General features: G+C 43.7%; 1 protein-coding gene across 5 annotated transcripts in view; it reads right to left on the bottom strand.

The window, feature by feature from the left end:
- Positions 1 to 357: 357 nt before the first annotated feature.
- Positions 358 to 18,421, bottom strand: part of METTL24 (methyltransferase like 24) — a 44,489-nt gene continuing 26,425 nt past the window's right edge. For 2 of the 5 annotated variants that reach the window (XM_068184236.1, XM_068184237.1), the window contains exons 4-5: positions 15,037 to 15,265; positions 358 to 682 (exon numbers count right to left, since the gene is read on the bottom strand). In XM_068184236.1, coding sequence (XP_068040337.1) covers positions 368 to 682; positions 15,037 to 15,265 — 544 coding nt within the window. In that variant the 3' untranslated portion in view covers positions 358 to 367. Of the gene's footprint in view, positions 683 to 15,036; positions 15,266 to 16,052; positions 16,183 to 17,035; positions 17,610 to 18,421 lie in introns of those variants that run through there. The other 3 variants (XM_068184238.1, XM_068184239.1, XM_068184240.1) reach the window with 3 other exon arrangements.

The following is an 18,421-nucleotide window of genomic DNA, read 5'->3' on the forward strand; positions in this document are numbered from 1 at the left end:
CCAGCAGAGCTTCCCAGGGCAGCCCCAGAGGGATGCCCTCCTTGCTGGCATGCTCAGGCATGGGGCAGCCTGGAAAAGCCGGGCTGCAGCAAACAGCTGCAGCTCCCCCAGAGCTCCCCCAGACAAACCTTTACAGAAACCCCTGTCCTCTGGGACAATGTACCCACTGGCAAATATATTGCTATACAAATCTGCACCATGTATCTTTTCCTGGTGCCAGTTCTTTTGATAACATATAAAAGCCAGTTCATTTTGTTAGCACTCACTGCGTGCATATTTAGCAACTTTAGCCAGTGACACCAAAATCCTCTTCAATAATGCTACGGGGCCAGATGGCTCGCAATCACACATCATAAATTCCTGTCTGCTATTTCCATCTTGTATTTACCCAGCTCAGTGTGTAACAGCTACTGGCGTTGAAGGCTTCCTTTTTCAGAAACATCTGTGGTTTTGATAAGTCTTTGTAGGTATGGAAAAGCCTGAAGTCCTTCAGCTCCAGTTCTCGGAGCAGACTGTACCAGTACCGCACCACGGCGCTGTCATTGCCACTGACCTCAAACCCAGGCCAGTGGATGTGCACCTCAAAGACCAACTGTCCTATCTGCTCAACAACATCTTCCAGGATTAGATTTTCCAAAATTTTCCACTCGGCGCTCTCCACGTCTGCCTTGAGGACATCAATCTGCAACAAAAGCACCATTACTATGTGAAAATGAGAAACTTTGCAGTTATAGTAACATTTGAGGCCAGTGTTGGCCATTTTTCAATACACAGATATTAATTTGGTATTAAAAGAAATAAATCAAAAAGACTTAGAGGACTAACACAGGGAGTATACAGGGTTTCATGCTTGACTGTTCACAGCCCTTTTCCTCCTGCCTCCAATTCATGGTGGAAAAGCTGCATATTCCAAGTGCCTCCTATAACCAAAGCATGTTGCTGGTTCCTTCACAATCCTTGGGTGGCATCACAGCTATGAAAAAAATAAACAGAACCAAACGACAGACCCAAACCCACTAGCAGTGATTACCTGCACCATAGTTGAGTAGGGTGCTCGTGAGCCATATGCTACATGCATCACACAAATGCAAGAGAAGACCAAAGCAAAAAAGGAATGCTGCAAACAGCTCAAGTGATCAGCTGCCCTTGGCCAAGCTGCTGGTTGAAGCTTTTACAGGCATCACTACAATGCCTAGAGAAACAAAGGATAACCATGCAGAGTCTTCAGGATTTTAAGGGCAGCTCCTCCAAAAGAAAAGGCTTAGCAGAAAAGATGTGAAGGCGTTTGAAAGGAATAACAGATCTAACACAAATGTGCTGTGTTCTAGTTTTAGACCATTATTTAATTTTGTAGTGAGATATTCAGCAATCCAACTTCTCACAGCCCAACACAACTGGGGGTTGACTTTGCTTGGAGATTAGCTGGGGAGGGGAGCTGATGCTTTAACATAAAAAGAGCATTTCATCACCATTTCACACCTGGTAGAAAACAATGACCACAGTGCAGCAGTGGTCACAAGCTGCAGAGCTCAGCTTGTTTTCCAGAGCCCAGCAGGGGAAAGTCCTACACTGTGAGAGTAGGGTTTGCCTGTGCCAGTTCCACCTGAGCTGATGCTTCTACCCATCTGCTCAGACTCAAGATGTGTTTGAAGTGAAAAACTGAAGACTTTATTTAGTCAAGAATTCCTAAAACAAAAAAGGAAAAAAAAAAAAAGAAAAAACCCAAAAATCAAACCAAGGAAAAAAAACCCAAAACAAAACCAACAATACCCCAAAACCAACAAAACCCCCAGATTCTCTCTGGCAGTCTACCTTAACCATTTGTGGCAGTATCAAAAAAGGCACCTGTGCAGGTAGAGGAGAGAGATTTGGGCAGGTAATGTAAAAGCACTTCCGAGGCAACTGTTCTCCTAAGCTGCCCCATCCCAGGGCAGCTAGCGGGTGTCATGCCCCATCTGTGGGGTTCACAGACCCCTCAGCCCTGGTTCAGCACTGCTCTGGTTGTACATCTCCAGTACAAGATGTGCTTTGCATGGGCCATGGCCAAGAAACCACAGGGCCATGGCAAGGGGTGGCCATATCCACCTTCCCTTGTTCCATGGACGGCTGAGGGCAGATGCCAGGGACTGAGGTGCTGGGGTGCAGAGCTCACAGACACGTCAGCCCTCCTCAGGGGCTGTGCCCCAGCACTATGGATGGCCATGGCATGGCAAGAATCTGTAGATTCCAAGGCACTTGCCCATTCTGTTCTTCATCTGTAAAACAAGGGTGTTAATCACCAAATAGGGGTTGAGCTCGTGAAGGGCTGCGAGACTTGGGTGGAAGAAGCTGTAAAACAGCTGGAAACAAAACACCACATTTTCAGAGCAGGACTTGAATGAGGTCCACAGTCACAGAGTGAATCATAATAAGCCAAGCCACCACTTGTCTGCTCATTAAGAAGGCATTGTGCCTCCTTCACTCTGTAGGAGGCAGGGGGCCAGTGGAAAATGACAGAGGGACCATGGAATTAAAGCCCATATTGTGGTATGTGTGCATGGGGAGCAGAAAGGAAGGTTGCACAGACAACCTTAGCTCTGGTATTTCCTAACTTGCCTCTCTAACAAAGAGCCTGTCAGTCTGTCCATCCGCGGGTCAGTGAAACAGTTGAACACAGCGCTCCTTTGGGTTCAAGGGGAGGCTGAATTTAAATGATCCAGCTCATGGCATTTCAGCTGGTGGGTGAGCTCACTTGTTTTCCTTCATACATTTAAACTGGTTATTTATTTTGCAAAAACCAACTCATATCTCTACCCGTAATGCAGTTTTGCAGGCAGTTGGTTCCACACGGGTGCAATTGCCACAGGACCACACTGCCGCACTTAAGAAACCACAGATTGTTATCTCTGGGAGACTTATGTAACTTTGAAAGCAGACAAATTATTCAAACTTTTTTTTTTTTTTCTTGTGGGGAGGGAGTGGAAGGATAGGGGAAGAAATGTTTCTAGGCATTTGGTTTTGTTTTCCCATGATCTTACTTTATGGCATCAGTAGGACATCTTTTTCCCATGGTAATGTTTCCAGTCCTTCAGGTTTGTTTGTTTTTCTCCTGTGACGCTAAGTGCTGCTCTGGCTGCTCAGCAGGCACTCTGCATGCTCTGTGCTATATTTGCAAAATTGATTTGAAAAATGGCTGGTAACCAGTGTTTCAGTAGGAGAAAATGAGTTACCATGATAACAGCTTGAACACATAATGAAATTACCAGAAAAGAAACACGAGGCTAGTGGAGATGTGCTGCATACACAAACCAGAGAGTCTTTGTTGCTGTTAGTGCCCTGCACTGCTCAGAAACCTGAAGGGAGGAAGGTACCTGTCTCAACCCATCAACTTTCATGACTGCCTTCCAGGCAAGGCGTTCCCTCTCTGCCCAGAGTCTCCAGTGCATGCCATGGATAGTGTAAAATGAATGGCAGAACGCCTCTGTTTAGGCATATCTGAGCAAATTACAAGCATCCTGCTAACACCAAATGCAAGTTTTGTGATGATGAGACAGCTCAGGAGATATTTACCATCGGTGATAAGCAGTGCACTAGCGATAAGAAATGCACTACCACCTTCCAGTTGCCTTGATCCAAAGTGCCAGTGAAAGGATAGTGGACAAATCTTTAAATTCAGAGCTCTAATTCACCCGGGAGCACAGCTGGAGATGGCTGCTGTGAATAAATCCTGGAGGGCAAAGATCTACAGTGCCTGAAGGTAAAGTATGGCAGTGAGTTTCAAGCACTCACAAAGGCTGGTTCCTCTTATCTTCTACAAATCCTCTTATCCTCCATAAACTAACTAGGTTATCACAGAAAAGTAAAAAATGTGGATTTCAGAATGTTTTCTCAGTTTGGCTCCCTTGAAAAAGCACTGCAGCATTGTACCACTTACACTTGGAGGAAAAAAAAAAGGTGGGGGGCCATGTTCATGCACAAGCAGGCATATAAAAAGCTGAAAAATTGTGTTTTACTTAGTGAAGGTCAACATATACTGTATGAAGGCTCATTTCGTCTTTTTAGGGTAATGACTAAGTAATGACAAGTGTGCATCATTTCCTAAAGCAGAGATCTGAACTCTGTTCACCTTGACCGCTTTTGAAATACCAGGGTTAAGGGGGATTTCAGGCTCTGTGCTGCCCCGTGGGCATCATTTAAAGCTCCCCATGGAGAAGAGTCAATTGAGAGTGAGTAGCTGGAAGAAGCAATTTAGCTGTATTACTTCCAGCATGAGCTCAGCATGTGGAAGTGGAAGCCAGGAAAGGCAAAACCAGCAAATGCAAATCAGGTACAGAGGATCCCTCCAGTTCTGTGGGAGCAGGCAGTGTAAGCTTGGGACGAGGGAGAGGAGAGCTGGCTACAGCTTTCAGGCACAGGGACAGAGCTCAGAACCACCCCAGCCTCCTGAACTGCAGGGCTGCTCCCATAGTGCAAGAGAAAAATATTCCTCTGCTCTGGTTCCCTGTGATACCAGGCTACCATTTTGACATCAGCTGTACAGCAAGAAAAAGTCTGCTGGCTTGTGCATCAGTTTTTCCCCTCTCTCCCTAAGTATAATTCTCTATTCTCAGAAAACAAAACTCTAGAAAAAATAGTTTAATTTACATTTTTATAGCATGTCTTTGCAGGTAACAGCAGGTGCTTGGGTGTGTTTTATTTAACTCTAACTTCCCTCTTATCCTTTTCCCACATGCAGATTTTCAGCATGATACTTCCCTCATTTTCTTTCCTCTCAAAATGCATCCACAGCCTGTCCTCACCAGCAGGAGATGGCTTGGATGTAAAGTCCCTTTCATTCCCTTTTATTCTGAGTGAAGGCTGTAATTGAGGGCAGCCAGGATGCCACATAACCTAATAGCAAATTACGCTCCCAGCAGCTTGTGGCTGTCTCTTCCCATGCTCCCTGCAAGCGGTGGGAGGGGGAAACATCCTGTCTCTCTCTGAGCCATCTGCTGGGGAGACCAGGACTGCTGGGGGCCTGGCCAGAGCAACACGGGTGCTGAAATCAGGAGAAAAGTCAGTCACCACTGAGCAGTGATGTACAGCTCCAACCGGCAGCACTTCTCTTTCAAATTACTTCCCTTCCTTCCTGCTCACATTTACACCTCTCTTGGTGGTCTGTACAGCCAGTTTCAAATTGTCTCTGGAACAAATGTGTCATTTGAGATTATACACTCTCAGTGTGACAGATCAGGCACATCTTCAAGAATCTGCTTAAGGCATCAAAGTCACAAAGCTGATTTGTGCAGTTGGGTGCTTACAGGGTCTTTGGTCTTTACAGTAAAGGGCAACTGTCCAGTTGAAGTTACTCATACAATATACACATCACCAAAACAGAAAACCTGCAGTGAGTGCAGGCAAGCTTCATACCTCTGCTCTCACCACTGATTCTCCACAGCCTCACAAGTGACAGTCCTGGTCAATTCAGGTCCTCTCAGTTCTGACGATGTACTTTCATGAACCCATTACACAGCAGAAGCAGGATATTAAGTAATACTATGTTTACCTCTTAAATCAGAGAGAATGTTTCAAAATAATATTTTAAAAACTTATTTAACTTTCTCACAGCCAACTATCAGTACAGCAACAGCTTGCCAGATGCAGTAATGGCCCCAGACAAATGCACCCATCCAGAAAGCCCACCCAGCACATGCAGGAGGCATCAATCTCAGCTGTGTGCTCAGGAGCACTCTGAGCACTTTGCCCATGCTCTCCCATGGGTAACTGTTCCGAGGACAGATCAATACTGGCACCCCAAGTCTTTCCTTCCCACAGCCTCAGAGCCCAGGTCTGGGGCAACCTGGCACTTTAACTCCCCATCTCTTCCCCACTTCCCTTGGTGTCTCATGCCAAGATATTTCCCATATACTCTCTCCATCTGGAAGCAATTTCTCTCTGAGGACCCATTACAGAATAAAAGATACATAGACCCCATCCAGTCCAGTTAACTGGACCAGTTCAGCAACTCATCTTACTCCAGTGGGCAGGCAGAGAAGAGACCTTTTAGCTGGCAGAAGGCTTCTTTTTTTCCTTTGTTTTGTCTTTTTGTCCTTTTAATGACACTTTACCAATGGACAACATAATCTTTGGACAAACAACCCCCCGATAATTTACAAGATCATGGCCTGAAATCCTTTCTCCCTGGCTGCATTTGGTCAGGAGGTCACAGGTTTTCACCTGAAGCATTCTGTCACCACAAACATCATTTTTTTGTCATGGGACGAGTTCTTGGCAACTCTCCTATCTTGTGTTGGACACTGGACTAGTCAGAGACAGCAGGTCACTTGTTAATCATCTTCTGGTCATACAATAATACAGGTCCCCAAGCCTGAATTGATTTTCAGGCAGGTTTGATGGGTTTAGCTAGCTCTAACTAGAATGATCTTGAAGCCAGACATCTTGTCTAGCTTGCTACCCAGCAAGACCAAAGTTCCTGTACAGTGACCCAGAGAACAGATTCTACAAACCCTCTCCATGGAGCAGGCACCCACTGCACATGGACGTGGCTGATGGAGAAGACCTTCCCCCCACAAGAAAAAATGAGCATCAAAAATCTTTGTTCCCCATTTCTTTAAACTGAGACTAGTCTCCAGAGCAGGCAACAGGAACCTCACCACTCACTAGCTGAAGACTGCAAGTGATGCTTTCTCAGAGGAAATGATGAAAAGTCACCATGAGGACATAAGCCCGCAAACATTGACCTCCTCATCTGCTCCGAGTGGCAGCAGCTCACAAGTGTGTGCCTCTGCTCAGAAACACTGCTCCAGCTCCCATTTGCACATGTTACCTTTTCTAGTTCGCATGGCTCTCCTGCTGCACACTAAAAGATGAAAACAACCCAGACCCCTCACCTAGTCCTTCAATCCAATGTCTAGATTGCCCAAGTAGGAAAAATCCCATAAGAGGTTTGCAGAAACCCTGACTTTAAATAATTTAACAGTTTGATCAGCTGCAAAAGCTCTGCTTGCCAATGCCCATGCTGCAAACAGATATTTTAAATACTGCATGCACTGCTCCAGCAGCCGAGCTGGAAGCGCAGCCGCTCTGTGTGCAGCCCTGGCTGAGCGCATGGGTTGCTTTACAAAATGTGCATTCAGCCATCTAATCCTGCAGGAGATGTCCTGCTGCCCATTCCCCCAGCAAAGGGGGGAAACCCTTTCCTTTCTGCTCTTTTGATCTTCTCTGTCAAACACTGCTGGATGCCTGTGGGAACGGATATTTACTCAAAAGAATAAGTGGTGTATGCTAGACCCTCAAGCCTCTTCATTAGAGGGGAAGAAACATTTGCAGTCTGTTTGTGCTGCCCCAGCACCAAGCACGGATGGTGGGACACAGCTCCATGCTTGCGTAAAGCCACATTATCCTGGTCTTGCTGAAAGTGAAAGCCAGCAGCAACAGGTCAAGCACATTGCAGCAGGACAAGGGGGCTGCTGGCACAGGAGGTTTGCAATAGAAGGCAAATGGTGAAGCAACAATTGATTCCAAAGCCCTGAGGAACAAGACCTGCAAGTGTGTGCATGCAGTGCAAGGGACAGACAGCATAGGCTACCACAAAACAGTGGCTCAGAGTAAAGAGCATTTTGGCTGTGTTTTGGCCTTCTATGGTTTATTAACACAGTGCCCATGGGGGCCTTAAAAATGTAAGTAATTGAAGAAAGGAATCAGAGTCCCATCTTCAAAAAATGTCCACCACACCTTAAAGAACATCTCTTGCAGGATGAGAATCAGCAGCCCTGGTATATCCAAGTAGCTCCAGTCAAATCTGGTGGAGGACTTGGTTCCCATCTGCACTTGCCAAAGCAATAAAGTCCTTTGAGACTGCACCCCTCCACAGGGATCTATTTGTTTCATTCCATTTCTGGTCCAAGGTGCCAACCTGCCTCCCTTCTATTTGCTTGCAACCATGAGAGCAAAAAAGCTGCATGTACATTTCTGAAAACATGAATAAAAAACATCACAAAATGCTTGCACAACTCAGATTTCATCTGGGACAGGCATACAGGAGGGGCAGGAAGAACTGCTAAGCCTTTGACCTCTGGATTTCAAATTTTTGAGAATGAAACCTTAAACTGCTGTCAGATCAAAAGAGAGACCAGAAAGGATCCAGACACTAAGGTGAAAGTTTTTAAAAAAGACATGGCCAATTCCAACGACAAGAACTTGTAAACCATGACAGGAGGAGGGACAAATGTGGGGAGGAAAAAAAAAGGTACATTTTTTTAGAAAGCTCCTAGAGGCTCTGGATAGGGCATTTATCTGAAGTGCTTGTTAATGTCAACACTACTGGGAAATCATGAGAAAGATGGGTAGTGGAGAAAAACCAGGATGCTCATAGAAAGGGATTGCTCTCAATTCTCATTAAACCCATGCCACACCATGGGCCACCACCCTGATCAGATATTCAGTACCTCGGCCAAATTAAAACCGTAAAATTCACATTACTGTGTTTAAGCCAGGGTTAGTGGCTTAAGGAGGAGCTGTGGAGCGTGCATACAGGTCTCAGCTCAGCAGGTACCTGCATCTGGTGACCTGTGAAGCAGGGCAGGCTCCCCAGGCTCCTGCCGAGCTCCAGGTTTGGCAGGAGGAGGGAACAGCACTGACTGGTTTCCTACAGCAGCAGCACAGCTATGCTGACTCCACAGTGCCTGCAGTGAGTGTCATGCTCCTCCGCAACTCTTAGACACTGAAATAGTCAAATAGGAAGGTGGAATTGAATACAGTTTGCACAGCTCTCTAGCAAAGCTGGGGGAAAGTGGATTTTTACTACCTTTTTTACTACCTACTAGACTTTTTTTCTGAAGGGTCTTAGCAACCACAACAAAGGCAACAAAAAAAAAAAAAAGGAAAATAAAACCCTAAAAAGAATTGTCCTTCCCTTCTAATTTTTAGCAGACAATAATATGCTTTGAAAGTGCAGACAATAATATGCTTTACTTCTTTTTTGAAAGATAACCTGAATAAGTTCTGCTTCAACAGTGCAATACTTCAAAGCTTTCATTACAATTCAGGTGTTGCACTAGGCCTTTTCCTAGGGGAAGAAAAAGCTATGGATTGCACCATATTCAGCCAATGGTATCATTAAAAAGATCTTTCCTCCATGCCTGACAATTGCATACTAAACAGCACCTTCAGGTCACCCTCTAGAAATACCAATATTCTTAACAATGTCTTGAGAAGTGCTCCTGGTGGAGAGAATTTAAATGAGGCAAAAGGAGACGTAAGGGACCAAGAGAAAACCCTGTAAAGGAAAGTGCATGAGGCACTTTGTGCACACAACACCAAAAGCAAGAGGTGGTGAGCAGTAAATCACTATCCAAAGATCTTTGCTTCCAGAAGCATGAGGTTGTCAAGCCCGTTTTTAGTTACAGCCAAACTCTTCAATCTACCTACAATTAAAATACTTCAGGCAGCAGCAGCCCCAGCTGATTAAGCAAATACAGACCTATCACTACCTTGATTTCATTATCCCTGAAATGAAAAAAATACATACATGCAGGAAAAAAACACTGTGTGCCATGAGCTCATGGATTACTCAGGGGCAACTATTACAAGGCTACAGAAAGCAACCTTTCCAACTGCAGGTAGAAACATCTGCACCAGCTTGACTGCCTCTTTTCAGAAAGGGCAGTAAGATTTGCCAGCTCTCTGAGAGACCTCCAAACACAGGGTTCCCACATGGCTCTGGTTAGTGCTCAAACTGCAGCAAGGTCTGCCTGTGAATGAGACAAACTGCACCATAACAGTTTAGCTTGAGTTTGTAAGGACCTCAACAGCTATCTCAAATGTAGAAATTTAAGTTAATGGAGGTGAGGTTTGTGCTCCTCCATCCTGTGTCAGGTCATTTATTTAGACTATAAGCTCTAAGTGCTATGGTATTGCATTGCAAAAGGGTGCAGTACTAAAATGGACTTGGCTGAGCAGAGTTACTCCTTCTGCAAATAGGTCATGACCAGCCATTTAGACTATGAAAAATAATCAGTGTTCTGGGACAAAACTCTTTCTACTGTGCCATTCAGAAACTGATACCATAAGGAGACAGTCTGATGAGTCACAAAAAAGCAAACAAGATGATAAGCAGTAACTGCAGACATTTCCAGGGAAGGACAGTCAGGACATTTCCAGGAAGAAGGCAGTCACAGCCTGAGCCCTAGCAGAGACACCATTGAGACTTCTGAATAGTACTGATTGCTGATGCTCCAGCTGCAGGAGGGGCAGCACAACACAAATAAGATGTTATGGGAAATACAGGATCTCTCATGTTGGAGAAATCTTAGGAAGGCCAGTATGATAACCCTACAAAAGTAAAGGCTGTTCTTCACTGCTATATATAGATGGTAAATAACAGCTGCAGGAAAAGGGCCACTTAAGCTTAGAGACCATTGATTGCAAAAGAAAAATTTGATGTAAAATAATTAGGCTAAAAATCAGATGAAGGGTGGATTTTTTCCTTCTAGATTTGCGATTTTGGAAAAGCCCCAAATAAGCATAAAAAGCAAAGAAAAAATTAAACCTTTTCAAGAATTCAGAATTCCAAACATCTACTTCAGGATTTGTGATGCAAAGATTCAAAAGACCTGGTCTCATTTGTTCTTTCTGACACTAAGCCACATGTAGCAGAGCAGATCTGAACTTGTTGCCCCCTACTCCAGCAAGGTGATGGGAGCTGTTCTGCAGCTGCAGCAGCACCAGAGACAAGGACTCATGTCCCTGAAAGAGCTCTGGGCTTCTGAACTCCTGGCTTCTCATCTTGATCTCAGGATTCCACATCAGGACCAGTCTGCAGGTGCCCATCAGCTGGTGCTGGGAGTTAAGATGAGCTGAGTGTGCAAACACTGGAGGCACCCACACACCGAGCTAGGGCACAGCAGCCCCTCAGTGAATGCAACTCACACTAAGCAACCCCCAGGCTCCCTGGGCAATACCTAAGTCTAGCCTTGCAAAGGATAACCAAAGTTAAATGATTTTGTCTAGGCAGGATCAAGAATTCAAAACCCTGTTCTGGCCCCTACAGCCCTAAGTTATGCATAGTAAATACTAATTACACGGATTTCATTGCTACAGAACTTGAACATGGACATTTCCCAATCTAAAGAGTTTATTTTTTGTTGGATTTTTTTTTTTAATCACCATGCACATCTAAGCTGTTACACATTTTCTCTGGACTTTCATTTTATATATATATTTGTGTACTACAAAAAGAGCTGATTTTAAGCAAAAATGGTTAATCTTTTCTTTAATACTTGCCCTTTCACATCAGCCTTCACAACGCTGAAAGTGCAGCATGAAATAAATTCTATAGTATCTACTTGAGAAGAAGAGCAAGTGATAAATTACTTGCCTAGGAGGAGATGATGTTGTTAATCAAAATTACTTCAGGGTGTAGTGTTTTGAAGTTGTGTTGAGTATTAAATAACAGGTGAAGGAAAGATTTTTCCTTTTGAAATCCTAAATTGAAGCCTATTCAATAAAATGAAGCAAAATTACCCAAGTTGTTACAGAAAAAAAAAATGTTCATGAAGAGAGAGTGTAAATTAAAGCTTTCAAATAGAAAGCAGGATGTAAGGATTGAGTTGCATTTTTTTCATAACAAACAATGACACAGTTTGGACTCTTACACAATTTGTTTGAGATAACTTGAATGCCAGGAGTTGAACACAGCTCCCCTGAAAGTTAAAGCTATGAGCACTTTCTGATAAAATTAGGGTTTTACTCAGCATTCTCAGATTCTCCTTTCCAGATTAATTTCTTTTACAAGAAACAGTTGCATCCACTGGTGAGGCATACCGCCAATGAATGTAAAATCATAGCACTTACTGAGGGCACAACAAGAGACTTCTCCTGCAGAGCTCCAGAGGGAAGAAAACTACTACTGAAATAAGAATTTGCATGTGTAACCACTGTCCATTTGGGACAGAATTAACTCTTGCTTTTTTCTGCTGCTCAGGGCCTTTCTGTCAAAGTTTTTTAATTGTTCTTCCCAGCACAATCTTTGGAATACAGAATACACTTAATAGCTTGGTTTGAATTTCTTGTTAAGGGTTAGCAGTGCATAGAAGCAGGACAAGAGTCAACAGAATGAATGGAAATCAGGGATGTTCAGACTGGATATAAGGAGAAACATTTCCATGAAGAGAACAATCCAGCAGGACAACAGCTGACCCAGAGAAATTGGAAAGTCTCTGCTCTGGAGAAAATTCGTTGTTTTTCAAGACCAGAGTGGATAAAGCCTTGAACAACCTGGTCTGACTTCACAGCTGGCCTTGCTTGGAGCAGAGGGCTGAACCACAAGCCATTCAAGATCCCTTCTGACTTGAATTACCCAACAACTCTCTAGAAAGGAAGCTCTCCATGCACCCATCACTATTCCATGGGAAACACCAGCACTGCAGCATCCTCATCGCTGTAGGTCAAGAATAGGAAAGTGAAAGTTTTCATAAAGTTGCCATAAGAATTGTGGGCCCTCAGTGGCTTTCTCCCTTTCTTCCCCACACTACAGATTGTGCACGTTCAGCAAAAAAGTTGAGGGCAACGGGCGGTTAAGAAGGGAAGATGAGCAAGATCAATTTTTACATCTTTATGTCTTCCTGTGGCTGATAAAATATTGCTCTTCTCAGAAGACACACCAGTAATTTTTCAGTTTAGGTCTCTATATCAGGAAATAAGGCTCCCATGACATCCTTTGGAGATTATTCCAGGGCTTAAGAGATTTCACACTCTAATGGTTCCCAAAAATATTCTGACTACATGTTTCCTTTGTCAGCCACATCCTAATACATTACTAGATAAGTCCTCTGCCTCCAGGCTATTTACAATCCTCAGAGAATTGAGGGCTGTTTTGCCACATAGCCAGTTAGAAAGATCAAGTTCTTCTAATCTTTTCTCACATACACTCTGACTCCAAAAAGTGTTTTTATTTCTTGCCAAAATATCAGGGTGGGTTTCCCTGGTATGGATGAGGTCTCAGTATTGCCTGCAGAATAGCAGATGTGCTCTCATCTGAATCAGGGTGCAAATGAGTCCATCCAAGTTCTTTGATTTTCTTGCACACAAAACCCCCAAAATGCAAGTTTTGTTCTCAAGACTACAACAGCAAGAACTCCAGGAGATCTTGTTTGTGCAGTCTTCCTCAGCCTGATTTTCTAACATCAGTGGAAACAGGGTCACATGTAGGGTCTTGGATCAAGTCCCAAATCTCAAAGAATAAAAGCATGGATAAAATGAGGCATTAACTTCAAATGCAGCTGCCTGGAATTCCTGCCTTGAAGTGGGAACAGAACAACGTCGAGGGTAGGCAGAAGGGTTTTTTAAATTAAAAATGGGACGAAGAGCATGCTTTAATTTTCTAATTGAAAAAAAGTGCTTCGGAAAATATTCTGTAAAACTGTTTTGAATTAACTTATTTATTCAGTCGAGGGAACATTCCACTCACATTCACCAGAAGAACGGTGTCTCTACACAATATACAACTTCCCAGGCTGCCTTCCTTCTAAGTTAAAGAAAACCTAAACAGAAAAAATGTGAGGACAGTCAGCCCATCCAGGTATGTCACAAGTGTAAAACACCAGAAAATCTGATGTTACAGAGTGTGTAACACCTTTATCCCCACTGGGAGAAAGCTCCCGACTTCACTAAGCCATAGCTTTGCACAGGGGAGCTCCTCAAACGCTACCAGAGCAAGAGGTTTATACACTATTCATAATGCACCAAAACACTTAACCAAATCCCATGTCATACGTACACAGCTAAAGGAAAGCCTGGTTGCATGTGTTATGTGTGCATTATGTTCCTTGGCTGCCATCCAGCCCGCTGTTTTCAGAAAGTTACACACTCGGAATTCACCCCTACTCCTTCTCATTCACAGAAGGTGTTACAACCACTCTCTTCTACCATGATAACCTGACACTGACCTCAGCAGGTCTGGTACGTCACAAGACTTGTACACTTTTTCTGGATTAGGTCATTAGTTTTTTGCTGTGTGACTAATTCTTCTAAAATCAAAACAGTGCAAAGCACACATCAAAGAAAAGCCATCTCTGGCTCCCCAGATGTTTCACTAATGCACAGCCTAGTACAGTTACAGTATGACTAGGAAGAAGAAGGAAAAGGCTCATTTTCTCTGCTCTTATCCACAAAATGTTCCAATCAGTAGAGCTAAACCAAAAGAAATCAATTTTTAAAAGTAAAAAGTAAACCAAAAAGGACATCTTGCATTTTTAAATAACAAACCAAACAAATGTTGCACTGCTTGCTTTGTAAATCTTACAGAAGAGGCCCTCCTTAGCCCAGGCTGCCTATTTCTTGAAAAACAAAGACAAGCAGAACTAGCTGCAGGCAATGAAGTATATTAGCATTTGAATTCATGCTTGTATATCGTCTGAAGGAAAAACTCTCTTAAAAGCAATCTAAGAACTTCCTGAAATGTATTATGGCAACATTTATTTGAGATTTGATGATTCCTGATGTCTTTATAGTTCCTTAAAAACAAACTGGGAAATGCTAAAAAAACACCCCACTGATTGCTGCCAATTTCAAAACAGGATGTTTTTGTTTTTGAGGACTGTAATTAGGAACAGTGACCTTGAAAATGTAAACAAACCATCCATTACCTCTTCTCTTCTAATTACTGTTGCAAATATTGTTTTCTCTTTATAAACTTGTCTGTGTGAGTAGTTTAGTTTTCATACTCAGGCAAAGACCAGAACTTCCACAGGACTAAATGTGCTAGCACCCAATGTCACCAGATAGTTCAAGGGAAAAGGAAGTGAGAAGAAGAAAGAATGTATTTGCTATGTGGCTAGGGATTTCAAATCATTGTGGCTGTTATCAGCACACAGAGAAAGCAAGACAGAAAAGGCACCCCTAGAAGAAATGTGTTACAAGTACTGCTGAAGAAAAATCCACTATCAGGAGAAGACCTTGGAAAGTGCTTGGTCTCCTCAGGCAGCAAGAAGGGAGATCTGGAGCTTTCCCAACACCTAACCCTGCAGTCAGAAAACTAACACCCAATCTCTTCCTTACCTTCTGATGTCCAAATTCATTCAATACTGTGCCCAGCTTCTTTGTGTTGCTGCGAAGTTTATGAGCTGCAATGGCTGGGTTGGGATCCCTCCAGTCAATGGAGAGGCGATGGTACCAGAGGTGCCGGCCCTCCTGGATGTGTGCTGACTTGATGCTGGGGTCGAAGCGATGCACCTCACATCCACTGTTGGCCATGCTGAGCTCAAACTGGTTGTCATCGTTGCCTAGCCTGTGTAAAAAAAAAAAAAAAAAGTAACTATTAATGCAGCAAAAAGTTGAGTAGGACGCTCTGAGGATGAATTAACATAATTTGAAGAAAATTCAAACTCAATGCAATATTAGAACTTTCTAGGCAAGAACTAAACCACTTTTAGCCAGGCTGATAACTTTCCCAAAGAGCTTTTCCTTAATTAAGAACTTGGAAAATTTTGTACAAAAGTAAATTAAACATTGGAATCTTTGTGATGTCATTATTCATATGAATATTTTATGTTTATATGTATTTCTCTATTTTCAATTTGCTTTTTTCTTGCAAAGTTTACAATACTTTCCTTAGTCCCTGCTGCACAAACTTCCAATAAACAAGCCATAAGCAGAAGAGAAAATACATTTAAAATGTATGCAATACTACTTCGTACAAATCTGGCATATTTCACACCACATCTGTCCCCTGTTACAAACATGATCCACAGTGACCACCAGTACGGACAAGACACAAGAACGAAATGCCTCTCCTTCTCTGTGGACAGGAAGACACGGATTTAAAATAGCATATTTAAAAATAAGCACTTTTCAACAGTAGCAGAGTTGTTACATAAACTTGAGAGAAAGTTTGCTGCTAATTTGGTGAAGATTCCAAAGAAGAAGAAAAATTAATAGCCCCATTGTACAGCAGTCTTGTCTCAGTCCCTGCCTCTGTGAGAAGATATATTTTAAAAGGCTGTGCCATATTCCCACCTCCTACAGCCCAGTGGTTCACACTGGGTACACTAAAACTAAAAGAATCTGGTATTTACCATTGCAATCACACATCTGAACCACAGGCCTTCCCTACTTTGCAAAACAGGATGTTCTCTTCATTCCTACTCCTGCAAGCTTATTCCAAATGTGATTCAAATCATGCACTAAACGTTAAACTTAAACAAAATGAAGCTGTTTGACGTAAACACATGTAGTCATGAGAAGAGAATTAAGATTTTTTTCAAATTACTTGTACTGCAAATTGTACAACTAAGATTATTCACTCTGTACTAACAGCAGAGCATTTATCTGTTGTGCACAGACCATGACAGGGCAGTACTCTTAGATGTACTAACAGAGCACCTGCTGCACTACACCACAGTTATCCTAAGCAATGGTGTGGGTCTGAAATAATTTTGGCTATTTACACCAAGATGTGAAATGTGGCACATTTTAAATCGTGTCACACACTCTGGTACAACGTTAGGTCAGCACTAAATAATCTACACAGATGACATACAGGTAAGAGAAAATGAATTCAGCTCATGAAACAATGTGTGGAAGAGCATTTGTTTTGGAAGTTACCAACACCGTATGACACTTGCTGTGATACTGGCTAAGCACACTGTAACAATACCTTAGGATGCAGTCTTCTCCTCAACCATCTTCCCTTTCCCTGGGAAAACAGGAGGAGACAGGGTGTGCAAAAATAGCCCAGCATGCTTTTAAAAACAGCCCTAATTCACAGGATTCCAACCCATACAGTTGTGTGGGAGGAAAAGAGAGGAGTTTTCTTTTAATATATTCAACACACATTAGGAAAAAAGTTCAGAAGTGAACCAAGTGAATCAACATGTTTGTTTGCATGTGGCTTTCTACAGAAGGGGCAGTGACGGACAAAGAGCAGTGTAATCCCTTAGGAATGAGATGCTGGCTAAAAATGAACAGCATGGGAATTGTTGGGGACAGTTACAGCATTAGTGATGAGCCCACCAGCAACTGATGACCACATGTGTCCGTGACACACTTCTATCCATACCAGCTGGTACAATGCAGAGGGCCAGATGCTTTTGGTGCAGACAAACCTCAGGCTGCCTCCAAACAGATTGCTGCTCATGTGGACTGCAAAGAGAGCTTCACAGTGGCGGAAAACAGGGAAAAAAAAATACAGATGAGGGTAAAGACGGGCATGATGTATCTTCTGGCACTCTAGTTAACAGCTGAAATTTATGCCTGAAGAGAGATCCAGCCAAATATATAGGAGAGAAAATCAGGTCTTCTCCAAAGGAAATGGTTCAAAAAATGCCTGGCCCACACGTGAACATGGAAAGGGATAATGAAGCATGGAAAAGACAAAAAAAATTAGGTCTCCTAACAAAGATTTAGTTACTTAAAGAAAGAACGTGTTACTTAAAAAAGGATCATGATTTTAGAAGGACGGTGTGGAGGTCATAGAAGACTGGCGAGGCCTTTCCTCGCCATCAGGAGAGAGCAGCTGCTGCCTCCATCAGCAGCAAAATAAAACCTGCCGAAGAAACTGACCTATTTTTCCCGTGAGGGAGAAGGGAGCTCGGTGCCAGAGCTCCCCGCAGTGCCCTGCGGCGGGGCAGAGGGGCATTCCAGCAGCACGCACAGCGCCCGCCTCTCCCGGCTGCGTGCGAGCGCAGGGAAGGCTCGCTGGCCCCGCGCCCCGCCGGCGGCAGGGCAGCGACGCTGACCCGCCACACAGCGCAGCACAGCGGGCAGCAGTGTCCCTCGGCTGTTCCCTGCTCCCAGGCTTCACAGGGGGCCACGGGGCACAGAGCCTTGCACTCAGAATAGACACTGGGCTGCAGCTTGCGCTGGATGAAGCATCGCACCGCCCCTGCACCACCCGGGGGCACAGGGAGCGCTCAGTGGCACAAAAGCCGCTTTGTCCGCTCCAGCACGGCTCTGGTGGACACCTGTAACTGATCCAGCCCGAAAACTGCAGGTACTCCAGCTCCTACAGCGACCACAGGACAGAGCCACAAACACACGCGAGTTAAGGTCCAGCTTTCCCTCTCTCTGTTTCCCCTCCTCCCCTTCTCTTTCAAAGGAAGACAACTGAGCTCAGCAGCTCAGGAAAAAACGATGGACCCCCTGCGTGAATCCTAAAGCTCCTACATACACTTTAGGATGCACCTGAAATGGCATTTATGCTGTATTACAGCAAGACTCTTTAAACCTCTGCTGGCAATTTCTGAAATCCCAGTCATTTATGTTACCCCAGCTTGAGTGCCTGCCTGTGGTGTTTGTAACTGACTTCGTTTAATCTAAGCAGATTTAGCTCTAATAACTAGAGCTCACTAATGCATATTGCAATTATGTATCACACCGGGAAATCCTGTCCCCCAAGCAAAAACATTGCTGCCTCCCAGTAGTGGAAGCAACTAATACTAATCTA

The sequence above is a fragment of the Anomalospiza imberbis genome, chromosome 3 (assembly GCF_031753505.1).
Source record: "Anomalospiza imberbis isolate Cuckoo-Finch-1a 21T00152 chromosome 3, ASM3175350v1, whole genome shotgun sequence".
Taxonomy (NCBI): Eukaryota; Metazoa; Chordata; class Aves; order Passeriformes; family Viduidae; genus Anomalospiza; species Anomalospiza imberbis.